The sequence below is a fragment of the Equus quagga genome, chromosome 3 (genome assembly GCF_021613505.1).
Source record: "Equus quagga isolate Etosha38 chromosome 3, UCLA_HA_Equagga_1.0, whole genome shotgun sequence".
In the NCBI taxonomy this organism is placed as follows: domain Eukaryota; kingdom Metazoa; phylum Chordata; class Mammalia; order Perissodactyla; family Equidae; genus Equus; species Equus quagga.
The window spans coordinates 149,599,438-149,615,342 of record NC_060269.1 but is presented as its reverse complement, the minus strand read 5'-3'; the positions used below and the strand labels follow the sequence as shown (position 1 = coordinate 149,615,342).

General features: G+C 44.7%; 1 protein-coding gene across 3 annotated transcripts in view; it reads left to right on the top strand.

Annotated features, from left to right (window-relative positions):
- EVC2 (EvC ciliary complex subunit 2) overlaps positions 1 to 4,169 on the top strand; it is a 131,102-nt gene extending 126,933 nt beyond the window's left edge. For 2 of the 3 annotated variants that reach the window (XM_046656746.1, XM_046656745.1), the window contains 2 exons: positions 1,490 to 1,591; positions 3,514 to 4,169. In XM_046656746.1, coding sequence (XP_046512702.1) covers positions 1,490 to 1,591; positions 3,514 to 3,784 — 373 coding nt within the window. In that variant the 3' untranslated portion in view covers positions 3,785 to 4,169. Of the gene's footprint in view, positions 1 to 695; positions 787 to 1,489; positions 1,592 to 3,513 lie in introns of all 3 variants that reach the window. The other variant, XR_006887968.1, reaches the window with a different exon arrangement.
- The last annotated feature ends 11,736 nt before the right edge of the window (positions 4,170 to 15,905 follow it).

The window sequence follows — 15,905 nt, the reverse complement described above, 5'->3', positions numbered from 1 at the left end:
TGTGGTCAGGGCTGCTGTGGGCATGGTCAGAGGGCTGGGTGTGGTCAAGGCTGCTGTGGGCATGATCAGAGGGCTGCGTGTGAGCCTGGTCAAGGCGGGACTGAGCAGGGAGTTTCATGTCACTGCGTGGTTTCTCCCAGTGCATCGCCAGTGAAGTATATGCAGTTGGTAGGTATTGGAGGTGACCCTGGAGGAGGAACCTGCATTGTCCCGGGGAGCCACCTCTGCCTGAGCGCCACCACAAGGACCTCATGTACAGGGCTGCCCCTTTGTCCAGTTTAATTTGGGAGGCTGGTGAGCGAGCATGGGCAGGCTGATGAGGGACAAGCCAGGAGCACCCAGGGTGGCTGTCACCATGAGTGTGGAGTGTGAGCGTGCCTTTTTCCTTGCCTGGCCTCATGGCCAAGTGGACTGGATGATTCTTGAGTCCTGGGCCACTCACCATAGTCTCCGAGGGCAGGGCAGTCACTACTCTTGTGTCCTGAGTGCTCGGTGCCTGGTCACATCATCAGTTCAGGGTCTTGGGTTTCAAGCAACAGAACCTGACTGACTAATCTAAGCAAGAAAGGGTGTACGAGAGACCTATTAGAATCCAGGAAGAGCTGAACACCTGGTCCTGGGACCGGCAGGACCAGGAGAGTATGAGGGGCTTCTCTCCAGGATGCTGCCCTCAGAAGATGACCTTCTCTGCCCAGAGTTAGACTCCTGGGAGGGAAAGCCTGGTCCAGCTGGAAGAGGGTCCATCTCCACCACCAGGAGGGCAGTGTGAACCAGCCAAGGCAGAGTGTGAGTTTGGCCAGAGCCGGGCACAGACAGGATTCTGCATCCCACACTGTCCTTTACTGACTTGGCTTGAGGCCAAGGCCTACAAACGTCTCCCTCCTCTCGCTCTCCTGTGCAGCACTCTGCAATGTCCCTTCTCCTCCAGTGGAGAATCATGCTCCCGCACATGGCACATGGCGTTGGGGCTCCTTGCCCACCCTCCACTGTGCCTTTTCAACTTCCTCATTCATATGTTTATAAAACACTTACTGAGCTCCTGGTCCATCCGCTGTCTCAGGCACGAGTGGCTGTGGCAGAGTAACAGAGACAGGGTCCTCTCGTATGGAGCGTGCACTCCAGAGGGGGATGGACGACACAGAAGCGGAGGCACGGAGCCCATTGCTTCACAAATGCCCATGCGCTCCATGCCAAGATGCAGCTCAAGTGTCCCACACCCAGGCCGCCTTCCTCTGTCTGCCTGACGTCACCTGCTACCTGTCTGTGACCCCTGGATTGGGGACCCCTTGAGGGCAGAAAGTGTGTCTCAAGCAGGCCAGAGAAGGTGCTTGATCAGTGTATGTTGAATGAGTGAATGAATGAATGGTGAAAACTCTCCGAGTTTCTGGTGTCAGCCAAAGGTCATATTGGGGGTGGAGCTTGTTAGGCATGGATCACTTAAAGATTCTATTCTTTTTGAAAATAGAAGACACTCCCTTCTTGCTTTTAGGAAACACCAGGGCTGGTGGCAAGCCTTAGAAAGCAAACTGCGAGGAGAACTGACAAGCAGAGGACTGGAGAAGATGCTGTGGGCTCACGCAAGGAAGGAGAGGTAACGATGGACGTTCACTCAGGTGGGCTGGGGAGGAGGTCAGCCAAGCGCCTGTGAGAGGGATGGGGAGACGGAGGGGACCCAGAAGGGCGGGGCTACTGCAAACGTACCAACATTCCTTCCCCAGAGACCACAGTCTTTATCCCATGGGGGCTTAGTTCGGAGCTGAAGATAAGCCTCTAGCTATCAGTGGGAGAATGTTCTCCTATCATTTATCAGCATTTTAATTACGGTGTTTATTTTAACTAGTGGCTGTTTTTAAATGGGGTGTCCTTGGGAGGAGAATAATTCCTGATGGCCATTTGGACTTTCTAGTTTACAAACCCTTTCCCATCTGTTGCCCTGAGCCTCCAGCCTTCCAGAAAGTAGGAACGATAAAATTGGAGCTTGGGGAGGTCCAAGGAAGAAGCCCCCAGCCTGCAGCTGGTCTCTGGTAGCCATGGGATTTGGGACCATCTAACTCACCCCTTATTTCCCTTGACTTCCAGGCCAGGGCTTGTTCACTCTATCAAGATCCTTTGTCCCTTAGCTGTGGTCACTGCGCACCTGCAGCACAGAGGAACGTTAGGGGCAGAGTGGTTTCAGATTGCTACAAACAGTGACCAGTGTCTCCAGTGTTGCCCACTGGAGAAGATTTGGAGAAAGAGTAACAGTGGGTAGATTGGTAACAGGTTGAAATGTGATATCCGAAGTGTGCTCTGGACACAGTGCACGTCCAAGGGAAGAGTCGAACCCGAGTCCCACCCCGTCCGTGGTTTCTCAGAGCCGAGGGGAAGGTGCTGAGACCAACCTTGTTGAACTGTCCATGATAACCATCTGGGAGCCGCTGGTAGTAGGCTGGATGTCAGAATTTAGTCCCAGAGAACTTAGGTCAGGATACTGAGCCCAAACCAAGGAAAGGAAATCCAAGCTGTATAAACGTAGAGCGCTCCGCTAAGGAACAGAAGCCAGTTGCTCAAGATGAGGATGGGAGAGCGAAGGCGTCCTAGGCTGCGTTAATAGACGCGGGGAGAGCAGAGATCAGGAGCACTGGTCCCGCCGTCCTGGGTCTCTGGACTAGCCCTGGCTCTGCCTAGAGGCACTGTGGATGGATGGTACAAAGAGAAGAGGTGCGTGAACCAGAAAAAGCTGCCTTTGAGTCCTTGCTGAGATTCGTACTAGCCGCAAGGGCAGGAGTTATGGTGATGGCAGTGGCACCTCATCTGCCACATCTGTTCAGGAAGGGCCAACGAGCCTGCCAGGGACTTCCAGTAGGTGGACCATGGCCTGTGGTCCATGATGTGGCCTCGTCCTGTGTTGCTTGGGCAGAGAGAACCCTGTGGCTCTCATGTTGTATAGGGCTCCCAAAGGGAGTCACAGCATTATCAAGAGCAACCCAGATTCAGGGGCTGGACCACTCATGGACGGGATTCCAGCAGTCCCTTTATAGGACATTCCCGAAGTGTGGCACTCTGTTCTATTTCAAACACAATTTGCCCACCTTCTAGCAGTTGCTTTGTTATCAGGTTCCATCAGCGTCTTTTAGTGTGAGGCCCACAGGCAATGGTGTCCTGGTAACTGTTTCCCAATTGGCTGGTGGGGAGAGGGACGGGAGCATTGGTTTGTAGCCCTTGCCGGTTTCCGTGGTGTGAATGCTCCAGCGTGGCTCATTTCAAGCCAACAGTGTGTTGACAACAGGTTCACAGAACTCCTGAAAACTTAATAGTCACAAGTGAGTGAGAGTTGTCTGCAGCATGTCCCTGCCACAGGCCTCAGCTAATTTCAGGGACAGCCTGGTGATCAAAGCACAAAACCGTTTTCTAAAATGATACCTGATCGGGGACCTAGGGACCCAAAGGGGGTTCTTCCGGAGAACTCTGTCAGGACGCTCAGGAGGGTCAGTTCTCAGACAGGTCGAATCTGATCTTCCGTTCTCTCTTCAGCATATTAAAGAAGACGTGTCCCCCTCTCAGGGAGAGGATGACGTTCTCTGGAAAAGGAAGCTGGCCACACCTGTCACTGGAGTCTGTCAGTGAACTGGCCCCAGTGCCTATCGTCGGCACGGACACCATTGACCTACTGGACACAGGCGAAAAGATCTTTATATTCAGAAACCCCAAGGAGCCGGAGATCTCACTGCACTTTGCTTCCAGGAAGAAGAAGAAGAACTTTCTGAACGCCAAAAAGGCCGCCTGGGCCTTGGGCCTGGACTAGCCTGAAGGCAGCCCCAGGGAGAGTCTGAGGACAGAAAGGTGTATTTCCTCCTGCCCACCTGTGTGTGTTTGTGTGTAACGTTAACTTGCAGATAGAAATTGCAGAAGCCACGGACACCCCAATGCCCCCTCGACTGTCGGGATGCATCTGGTCTCATGAATTTCCAGATGGCCCACTCTCTGCCGCGTTGTGAGGAATGTGAGACACAGACTAGCCCGTGAACACTCAGACCTGCCTCGAGTGGGTCTAGAGGAGACCCCGGCCCCCAGGTCACGTCCCTGTACCAGCTGGCTGTGTTACGGGCTGTGGTTGCAGGCGAGGCCCTCTGCTCTTACATTTTGTGTTTGTAACATATTCTGTTTCTATCAAGGGAACTTTTGAAAATAAATGCATTTTACACAAAGTTCTTCTCAATCGGACTCATTCCTCCTTTGTGTAGGAATATTGATTTCTCGTTCCTTCTTGTGTTTCGGCTGCATGTTGTCAACGAAAATAATCCATAACCAATTTATAAATGAGAATTTGGGTGAGTTTATTCTGAGCTAAAATGTGAGGACCATGGCCTGGGGCCTTTCTTCCCGAAGGAAGGCAGGGCACCAAAGAAGTGGGGTGCACAGAGTGTTTATATACCCCCAAAGAGGATGTTTCACATATGATTGAAATGTCCTTTTACAATAGTCGTGAGACTGCTCTGTGGGCACAGCGATTGGTGGACACAGCAGGTAAGTCTGCTGTCTCGGTGGACACAGGCAGGTCTGTTGTCTCGAGCTGGGTGGTCACAGGTGAGCTGGGTGGTCAAAGGCAAGCACAGAAATCAGTTCCTAGCCTAAGGAAAGATGCTAATCCCTAAGGAAATGCCAATGTGGGGGGAAGTTGCGCCTTTATCTTAAGGGCATTTGTTCTTGCCATAGGAGATGTTTAAAGTGGATATACAATGCGTGCTCAATGGCCACGGTCAGGCCCTTTTGGAAAAAACAAAGTCAGGCCGAATTAGGTTTATTCCAAATGGCTTCCTCATGTACTCCAATATATCCTATTGGTTACAGTTTCTATTTGTCAACGTTGTGGTGTTCAACAGAGATTTGCCCTCCATCGTTCCAGTGGCCAGAAAACGTGCCAGCCACTAGGGTATACCTTCTCCGGCTGAGAGTTATGGTTCCTTCTTACAGATGAGGAAATTCAGAGGCTTAAGAAGGAGAGGTGATTGCAAGATCATAAAGCCAATAAGTAGCAAAATCCGATTCACATTGTCCTCGGCCCCATGCCCGTGTCCTTTCCCCTGGACTCCATCAGTGAACCCACAAAGCCTCACTCGTTTACCGACAGACAAGCTGCACACACGTCCTGGGGTTTCACAGGTGCCTCTATGCCCTCACCCTTCACTCCTCACAGCAGCAGTCGAGCCAATGAGTCTCACTGGGGCTGGACCCCATCACTGTCTGAGCTTTTCGAGAGCCGGGCAAAGAACACAATCGCAGTGGGTCTTTCCTGAGGGGAGGACATGATTGGAAGGGGATCCAACACCAGCAAGGGGAAGACAAAGGATCCTGATGAAGCATCTGTTACATGAGCGTCGCCGCTAGCCCCTTCCAGCTGCTGTGAGCCAGCTGTTATCCTCGCTGATGCCCCAGCAAGGTGGGTATCACTTCTCCCATTTCACAGCCAGGGAGCTGAGCCTCAGAGAGTTGAAGTAACTTGCCTGCCATCACACCTCCTATAAGGGCAGAATTCTTTGAACCCGGATCTCCTAACTTTAAAACCCTATCTGCCGTGAGACATCTCATTTCCACTGGCGACCTGAAGAGCAAGTCTTCTTTGCAGTTTCCCGTCAGCGTGCAGCAGCATGGCGCACAGGGACCTTTGCTGCGGGCTGCACTTCTTTCCTAACAGCTGCCAGTTGGCCATATTGTTGCATTAGCGGATATGCACAGGTGAGCAATTCAGACGCAGGAGAGAAGGGGTGATGGGCCAGCTTTCCCATCAGAAGGCCCTGTGGGCAGAGAGGGGAAGAGAAAGAGCGGCTAGTAGAGTGGAACATGCCTGATCTTCAGTGTAAGGCGGCTTGAGTCAAATCTTGCTCTGCTACTTGTGAGCTGTGTGTCCTTGGGCAAGTTGCTTGACTCTTCTGAATTTCAATTTTTTCATCAACAAAATGATGATGAGAGGCCCTTATTGTGAGGATTAGATGAAATTGGACCTGTAAAGTGCTTGATGGTGTGGGCCCGCCATATCTATGTCCTTCTCTACTCCTTGAAGGTGACCCCTCTGCCTTTCTATTAATTTCCTGCTTCTACAAGAGCTCTGCCAGAATTATGCCTGGTTGAAAGCAGACTGCACACAAGGATTTCAAAAAATAGCTCAAAATTATGGGCTGATTGAAGAGGCTATTAGAAACAACAGGAGGTGCCCAAGCTATTCGAAATGGAGGATTTGAACCTAATAATAACTCCCTGTGTTAGTAGATAGAGAAAGACTAACTAGTGAGTTACTTTCTTTAAACTCACTGCCCGGGAAACAAGAACATGAGTTGGGGAAAGCCTGTGCTTCTGGAATCAGGTAAATATGGTTTAATTCCTGGCTTGACAACTTTTGAACAAGTCACCTGACCACTCAGAACCTCAGTCTCCTCATCTATAAAGCAGAGGCCCTAATACCTACCTTAGAGTAAGGGAGTCATAAAGAGTGAAGATATTGGATATTATGGCCACAGTATGGCCTTTGATGCCTGTTACCACTGTAGGTGGAGATAGTGACCTTTCTAGAAGGGCTGTACCGGCCACAACACATGGAAGCCAGTTCAGGAGAGAGAAGCTCCAGGGAACTTGAACAGAGAAGACTTGAGCTCAAGTTTGGGTTCCATTACTTACAAGCTGGGCAAAGTTGAGAATATTGCTAAACCTCTCTGAGGCTCAGCTTCTCGTGGATTCTGTCTTCTGAGAGTTCAGTCTAGTTGGGTTGACAGACACAAAAATAAATATTTGTTAAATGCAAGAGATAAAACGGATATGTGAAAATCATGCTGTGGGATTTGGGGAATGAGATCCAGCCTGATGGGAATATTGGGGAACAGATTTAGGCTCATGACCCCAAATGTTTATCTCTAGACTAGACTTCTGCTTGGGTTGCAGACACTTATGTCTGCAGCTTTCTAGACATCTCCTGGACCCGTCACAGATGCCTCAGCCTCAGCATGTCCAACCCTAAACTCATCAGCTTCCTGGAAAACCCATTTTACTCTGGCTGTCCCCTCTCTGACTGGATGGTACCAAGCCAGAAACTTACAAGTCGTCCTAGACACTTTCCTCTTTCTCAGCCCCCAAATATGATGACCAAATCCTGCTGATTGTACCACTGCATCAGCCTTCACATCTATGTCCCCTGCCTCCCCCCACTCCCGCCCAGTCTGGGGTATCATCGCCTCTCCCCTGGATGGTGCCAGCAGCCTGCCTCTCTCCAGGCTGCCCCAGCCAGCTTGTTGCATGGTGGCCGTATCTATCCAAGTCACTCCATTGCTGAAAGACCTCCAGAGACTTTTCATTGCCTATGAGACCTCCCTGAATTGTCCTCTGATTGCCTTCCTGGCTGTATCTACAGGAGAAGCCCCTCCTTTCCAAGGAGCCATGGAATGGCCCTGAGACACAAAGGCTAGTGGACCTGGCTTTGTCTCCTGGATCTGCCTTTACTGCGTGGCCCTACGGAAGCCCTCTTACTTTTGTGAACTTCTGTTTCCTCACCTGTTTTAAAGAATTGATGAAATGATACCTGTAATGATCCTGGCACAGGGAACACACAATAAATGTTAGCTATGATTATTGTCTTAGAAAGTTTTTAAACGGAGGAGTGACATGATCTGATTTGTTTTAGAAAAGTAACACTGAAGGCTTTGTGGAGGATGGGCCAGAAGGAGAAACAGTTGCTTGGGCTTTTCCTTGTTTTCCATCCTCTCCATCAGGTAGAGAGTGAGGGGATCCGATTCTGCGACTGCCTTGTGTGCATCGTTGCTTCCCTGGCCCTCACTTGCCAAAAGCAGCAGCAACCACTACACCACCACCACCGACACTGACACCATTGCTCTTGCGTGTGCCCTCTCTGGGTCGGCACATCACTTGAAGCTTTATCTAACTTTTGTCTAATCCTCAAAAGACCAGGCAAAGGAGATGCTGTTATTCTCATTTGACAGATGACAAGCTATGAAATGACTTCTTATCAATGTACGTGGCAACCACAATTACTCACCTACCCACTGGCTCTTCCCCTTCCTCCCTAATTTCATAGCACCCCAACTTCACTTGGTGGTAATGTGCTCAGGGGAAGAGGGTCTCCCCCCCGCCCCCCGCCCCACCCCAGGAGATGAAACACTGGTTCCCAAAGTCTCCCTACAGGCTGTGGGGTGATGCTAACAATCTCTGCCTTTTAACTGGGTGTTTAGACCATTATATTTAATGTAGTGTTGATATAGTTGTATTTGCATTTCAATCCACCACATTGCTCTTTAGTTTTCCATTCTTTGATTTCTTTGTTCTCTTTTTCCTCCGTTCTTGCCTTTTTTGCATTAAGTGAGTATCTTTGATGATTCAGTTTTATCCTCTCTGTTGGATCATTATCATATGTCCTTAGTTTAGAGACTGCCCTAGGGTTTACAGTATACATTTTTTACTTATCATACTCCACCTTCAAATACTATTTTCTACCTTCACATGTAGGGTAAGAATCTTGCAACAATATACTTCACTTCCCTTTTCCATTCTTTCTGCTATTGTTAACCATATTTTGCTCCTATTTGTGTCAAACTCCCACATACACTGATACTATTTTACTTTTAATATGAAGTTACCTTTTAAAGAGATTTAAAATGAGGAAAATATATGTTATGCTTATGCAAATATTTACAACTTCTGGTGCTTTTTTGTTTTTATGTGGATCCATATTTCCATCTCGAATCATTTTCCTCCTCATAAAGAATGTCTCATAATATTTCTTCTGGTGCAAGTTTGCTGGTGATGAATTTTCTCACCCTTTGTGTCAAAAGTCTCTTTATTGCCTTCATTTTTGAAAGATATTTTTACTGAGTATAGAATTCTAGGCTTACAGTGTTTTAAATTTTCTCTTTCACTGCTTTAAAGATGTCACTGTCTTATGGCTCGCACTCTTTCTGATGAAGTGTTGTATTGGTTTAATTTTCCTCTCTCTACATATGTATTTTTTCTCCGGCTGTTTTTAAATTTTTGTGAAAAAGCAGCCATTTTCTTTATCAGGGGTTTTCAATGACTTGACCACAGTTGCCCTTTGTGTGGTTTTCTGCTTGGTGTTTGTTAAATTTTTTGGTTCTGTGTAGTTTTCATCAAATTTTAGAAAATTTTTGGTCCTTATATATATCTTTAGATAATCTTTTTACTCCACTTTCTCTTTTGGGAACTCCAATTACACCCATGTTAGTCTGCCTAATATTGTCCCAGGGGTCACTGATGCACTGTTCATTTTTTTCATTCATTTTTTCTCACTATAGTTGGTTTTGGATACCTTCTATTGCCGTATCTTCAAGCTTATTGATATTTCCTTTCACAGTGTGTCTTCTGCAGTGTTTAATCTGCTCTCAATCCCATCTAATATTATTTTTCATTACTAATATTGTATTTTTCACCTCTAGAAGCTTCATTTGATTCTTTTTTAAAAAAATAAACTTTACTTTTTGTTTTTATTTTTTATTATTTTTTTATTTTTTGGTGAGGAAGATTAGCCCTGAGCTAATATCTGTGCCAATCTTTCTCTATTTTGGACATGGGACACCACCACAGCATGGCTTGATAAGTGGTGTGTAGGTCCGTGCTGAGGATCTGAATTGCAAACCCCGGGCCACCAAAGGAGAGCATGTGAACTTAAACACTATGCCACTAGTTTAGGCCAGCCCCTAAACTTTACATTTTACAACAGTTTAGATATAAGAAAAAAATTGCAATGGTAGTACAGTGATTTCCTATATCCCTGAACCAAGTTTTCCCTATTATTAATGACTTACATTAGTATGATACTAATTGTTATCATTAATAAGCCAGTACTGATACTTCGTTTTTAACTATTCCATACTTTATTCAGATTTACTTAGTTTTCACCTAACGTCCTTCTCTTGTTCTAGGATCCCATCAAGGATATCACATTCCTTTAGTCATTCTGTCTCTTTAAGCTCCTCTTGGCTGTGGCAGTTTCTGAGATTTTCCTTATTTTTGATGACCTTGACAGTTTTGAGGAGCATTGGTGAGGTATTTTGTAGAATTTTTCTCTATTGGAATTTTCCTGATGTTCTCGTCACGATTAGACTTGGGTTATGGGTTTCTGAGAGGAAGCCCACAGAGGTGAAGTGCCATTCTCATCACATGATATCGAGGAGAGATGCCATCAACTTGGCTTATCACTGTTGGTGTTGCCCTTGCTGGCCTGGCTGAGGGGCTGATGGTCAGATCCTCCTCTGTAACGTTCCTGTGCTCCCCTCTTCCACACTGTACCCTTGGGAAGAAGGTCGCTGTGCACAGCCTCACGCAGGGAGTGGACAGTGTGCTCTTGGAAGGTGGAGAGTCTAAGTTATTGGGAGTTCTTCTTCGTGGGAGATTTGTCTCTTCTCCCTCATTTATTTGTTTATTGGAATATTTACGTATAGCAATATGGACTCATGATATTTATCTTATACTTTGGGTTGTAATCCAATACTACTTTATTTTTTTTGTTGCCACATTGTTCCAGGTTTGGCCACGGGGAGCTCTTTCAGTTGGCCCCTGCATCCCTTTGACGTACCCTCATCATTTGGCTGTTTTTGTTTACCTGTTTATTTGTTTTGGGAGCACTTCATTATTTTCTGGCACTACAAGGTGCTCCAGGCTTATCTTTTAGACTTCCTGCCCCAGTCTTAGAATCAGCCATTCTTCCAAGGAGCCCTGCATGAGAAACCAAGATCTGGGTGCCTGGTGTGCTCATTGCTACCGGAGTGTCCTTGCTTCTAGACTCTCCCAGCTGACAGCGAGGGGATATATGGGTGCTTTCTAACACTTCTATCTTCACACATCTATAGGTATTTCTATATATGACCATCTGGACCAATATTAAGCTAACCATGAGTTCATACTGATGCCTCCAACTGTAATCCATCACCACATGGATCATTCCATCGTCTGTGTACTTAGCTTTAAACTCCCGCTACACAGTATGAAACCTACCACCTGCCATCCATTTACATCATTGTTCGATTCCAGTATATGTGTATTGCACTGTCAGAATTTTGTGCATCCTGTCCCTGTGGGGAACACCTTAACTAGAGAACACTGTGTGTGAACAGTTTCTTTTGCCAAAGTTTTACAGAATCCACTCATTTCCACGATTACTTAGGTCAGCACCTTTTCCCTGCACCCCTTTCAGTGAGATCGTTTCCTGTATTGGTAATACAGGTAGATGCTCTTGCTACAGACTACGTTCCTTCCTGGGATCCCCCAACCTCTTAAATGATTTTTTATAATTTGCGTACATTAAAGTTCTCTCTTTCTGCTGTAAAGTTCTATAGGGCCTTTCAAATGCATTATGTCATGTATCCACCATTATGTTACTGTACAGAATAGGCTCACCACCAAGAGGAGCTTCCCTATTCAACCCTCTCCCAAGTCATACCTGTGGCAACCACTGATTTCTATAGTTTTGCTTTTTCCAGAATGCCGTGTAGCTGGGTTCATCTAGCACGTAGCATTTTTAGGCTGGCTTCTTTCACTTAGCAATATGCATGTACTACTCATGTGTGTCTTTTGTGGCATGATAACTCATGATGGCTCATTTCTTTTTATCATTGACTAATATTCCATTGCATGAATGTGCCGCAATTGATCTGTTCACCTACTGCAGGACAGCTAGGTTGCTTCCACTGTTTGACAGTTATAAATCAAGCTGCTATAAACATTCTCATGCAAGACTTTGTGTGGACATAAGTTTTCAAGACAGTTGGGTGACTACCAAGGAGTGCAATTGCTAGATCATACGGTAAGACTTTCTTTAGCTTTCTAAGAAACTGCCATACTGTTCCTGCTTGCAATGAATGAGAATTCCTGTGGGCTCCACAGCCTCGTCAGCCTTTGATATGGTCAGATTTTTTCATTCTAGCCATTCTAATAGGCGTGTAATGGAATGTTGGTGTTTTAGTTTACAATTCTCTAATTGACAGACAATGTTGAGCATCTTTTCATATGCTTATTTGCCATATGTATATCTTCTTTCGTGAGGTGTCTATTCAGATCTTTTGCCTGTTTTTAATTGGTTGTTTGTTTTCTCATTGTTGAGTTTTAAGAGTTCTTTGTATATACTGTATACAAGTTTTTTTTTTAAATTAGATATGTGTTTTTCAAAGATTTTACCCCAGTCCGAGACTTATGTTTATATTCTTTTAACAGTGTCTTTCATAAAGCAGAAATTTTTAAGTTTTTAATTTTAAACAACTCCAACTAAGCAATTTTTCTGTTTCATGGATCATGCTTTTGATGTTATATTTAAAACTTTGTCCCCAAACTCAATGACACTTAGTTTTTCTCCTGTTTTCTTCCAGAATTTTTATAGTTTTGTATTTTACATTTAGATCTATGATATGCTTTGAGTTAATTTCTATGAAAGGTGTAAGGTCAGTGTCTAGATTCCTTTTTGGGTATGTGGATGTCCAGTTGTTACGCATCATTTGTTGAAAAGACCATCCTTTCTCCGTTGAATATCTTTGCTACGTTGTAAAATTTCAGTTGACTGTATTTGTGTGGGCCTATTTTCTGGATCTCTGTTCTGTTCCATTGATCTATGTGTGTATTCTTTCACCAATACTGTCTGTCCTGATTACTGTAGCTTCATAGGAAGCCTTGAAATCAGGTATTATGAGTCCTCCAACTTTGTTCTTCTTTTTAGTATTGTGTTGGCTATTCTTAGGTCTCTTGCCTTACCTTATAAACTTTAGAACCATTTTGGCAATATCCATAAAGTAGCTTTCTGAGATTTTTATGGGAATATTATTGACTACGTAGATCACCTTGGAAAGAACTGACATCTTAATACTGAGTCTTCCCATCCATGAGCATGCAATACTTCTCCATTTATTTAGATCTTCTTTGATTTCTTTCATCAGTTTTGTAATTTTCTCCATAGAGATTCTGTGCATATTTTGTTAGATTTATACTTAAATACTTCTCTTTTTTGGTGCTATTGTAAATGGTATTTTTAAATGTTCAAGTTCAAATTGTTTACTGCTGGTATATAGGAAGGCAATTAGCTTTTGTATATTAACTTTGCCTCCTGCAAACTTGCTGTACTTGCTTATCACTTCCAGAAGATTTTTGGTCCATTCTTTGGGATTTTCTACATAGCCAATCATGTTGTCTGTAAACAGATAGTTTTATTGCTCTCTTCCCAGTATGTATGTCTTTTATTTTCTTTTCCTTGTCTTACTGAAATCGCTAAGCCTTCCAGCAGTCTGTTGAACAGGCGTGGTGAAGGCAAGGATGCCCTTGCCTATTTACAATGTTAAGAGGGAAGGGCCAAGATTCTCACCATTAAATATGATTTTAGCTGTAGGTTTTTTCTAAATGTTCTTTATCAAGTTGAGTAAGTTCCCCTGTATTCCTAGTGTTGAGAATTTTTACCATGAATAGGTGTTGGATTTTGCCAAATGCTTTTACTCCATCAATAGATGTATGATGGTATGATTTTTAGCCTTTTGGTGAGGTGGATTACATTAATTGATTTTCAGTCTGGGACCAGCCTTACATATCTGGAATAAATCCTACTTCTTTATGGTGTATAATTCTTATATTGCATTATTGGATTTGACTTGCAGGTGTTGTGTTGAGGATTTTTGTGTTTTTTGGGAGATGTTGGTTGGTAGCTCTCCTTTCTCTTAATATCTTTATCTGGTGTTGGTATTAAGGTAATGATGGTCTCATAGAATGATTCAGGAAGCATGTCCTCTGCTTCTATTATCTGGAAGAGATGGCAGAGAATTGGTGCCACTTCTTCCTTAAATGCTCAGTAGAATTCACCAGTGAGTCCATCTGGGCCTGGTGCTTTCTGTTTTGGAAAGTTATTAATTATTAACTCAATTACTTTAAGAGACATAGGTCTGCTTAGATTATCTTTTTCCCCTTGTGTGAGCTTTGGTAGTGTGTGTCTTCCGAGGAATTGGTCCATTTCATCTAAGTTATCAAACGTGCCAGCATAAAGTTTTGGAAAATACTCCTTCGTTATCCTTTTAATATCCATAAGAACAGTAGTGATGACCATTCTTCCATTTCTGATACTGATAATGAGCTCTCGCTCTCTCTCTCTTTCTCTTCCTTGGTTAACCAGCTACCTGGGTATCAATTTTATTGACCTTCCCCAAGAGCCAATTTTATGTTTTCTTGATTTTATCTATTGTTGTCATCTTTTCAATTTCTGCTGAATTTTTAGTATTTCTTTTCTTCTATTTAAACTTAAATTGCAGGGGAATTACCTCTAATTTCTTTTTTTCCAGAAGCAACTACTTTCAATTGTTTAACTATTTCTTATGACATTAACGTTTACATTTTAAAGAACATACTGCAACTTGTCAGTGCTGTATTATTCATAATATATATTGACTTCCTCTTATAGACGAGGATTTAGCTCTCTTAGATGCACACACGCATCCTTCCTCTCCAGTTGTCTAATGCAATTAAAGCACAATTTTTAACTAAATATTCAGCATTTACATTTAACTAAATATTCAGCATTTATTATTAAATTTTAACAAATTTTACTTGAAGCTAAGCCATGTGCATTTTAATTACTTTCTGTTTCCCCTAGAGTTAATAATTAGCTTGTATTGTAGTTATGCTAAAAAAAAAAAAAAGACCCCTTATCTTTTGGAGAAACATACTGAAATATTTATGGGAGAAATGATGTGATGTCTGGGATTTGCTTCAAGATAATATGAAGGGGTTTCAGGCCATGATAGGGTAACAGAACCTGGATGTAAACTTCCAACGTAAGCAACTACAGAACTGGCCAAAATGTAGGAAAGAACTATTTTCAGACATTGAGCAACAGGCAGCAAAGGACTGTAGTATCTGAAGGAAGGGCAATAAATGAAGGGAGCCCTACAGCCGCCCTGGCCTAGTGCCCGGAGGCAGGTAAGGCTGCAGATCAGGGAGGGGAAACCCCTGCAGAGCCAGCCAGCCCCACGAGATGAGAGAGAATGGAATTCAGGGAGACTGAGGCGACTGGAATTTATGCGTCCCACTGTGGAGAGTGTGGGGACCTGGAAATGGCCACCCCAAGATATGTCTCTTTGGCATCAGGATTATTTGAGGCTGATTGCTTTTGATAAACTGGGACAGGGAAGGAGGCTCTGAGGAATGGAACTTGCCCTTCCTTAGGACACGTTTACATTTGTAAGGTAAATCTCTATCTGTAAAGGTGCCTCCCTCGCTGTACCAGGAAGAAGAAAGGAGATGACCTTCTCTCTAAAGACTCTTAATCAATACCAAAGGCAAGGACTTAAAATCTGCATTTTATTGTGCTTCTCTGGTAACCTCCTATAACTGACTTCCCTCCCCCTCCCAACGTTGGCATTCCTTAAGGATTAAGCATCTTTCCTTAGGGAAGGAACTGATTGCTGCTGCGCTCACCTGTGACCACCCAGCTCCAGACATAGACTTGCCTCCTGCTACGCCCACTGAGATAGCAGACCACTACCTGCTGTGTCCATCAAGCGCTGTGCGACAGGGCAATCTTGTGACTATTGTGGGAGGGACATTTCAGTCACACGTGAAACACCCTGTTTGGGGGTATATAACCACTATGTGCACCCCACTTCTTCGGTGCCCTTTCTTCCTTCGGGAAGAAAGGCCCCGGGCCATGGTTCCTCATAAAGCTTTGTTTAATTTTCTCTTGCTATTCTGTCTCATGTGAATTTAATTCGTTCTCCGGCCAGACGAACCCACATTTGGGGAGAGGAAATGTCCTCCTCCCCTACAAGAGGAAGGAAAGAGAGCACTAGATGTGGGCAGAAGGGCCCCCTCAAGTCTTTGTCTGGGTCCTGAGCTGGGCAGACAGGAGGGGAAACTGTCAGGGGGTAGGAAGAGCCACCAGGAAGGAG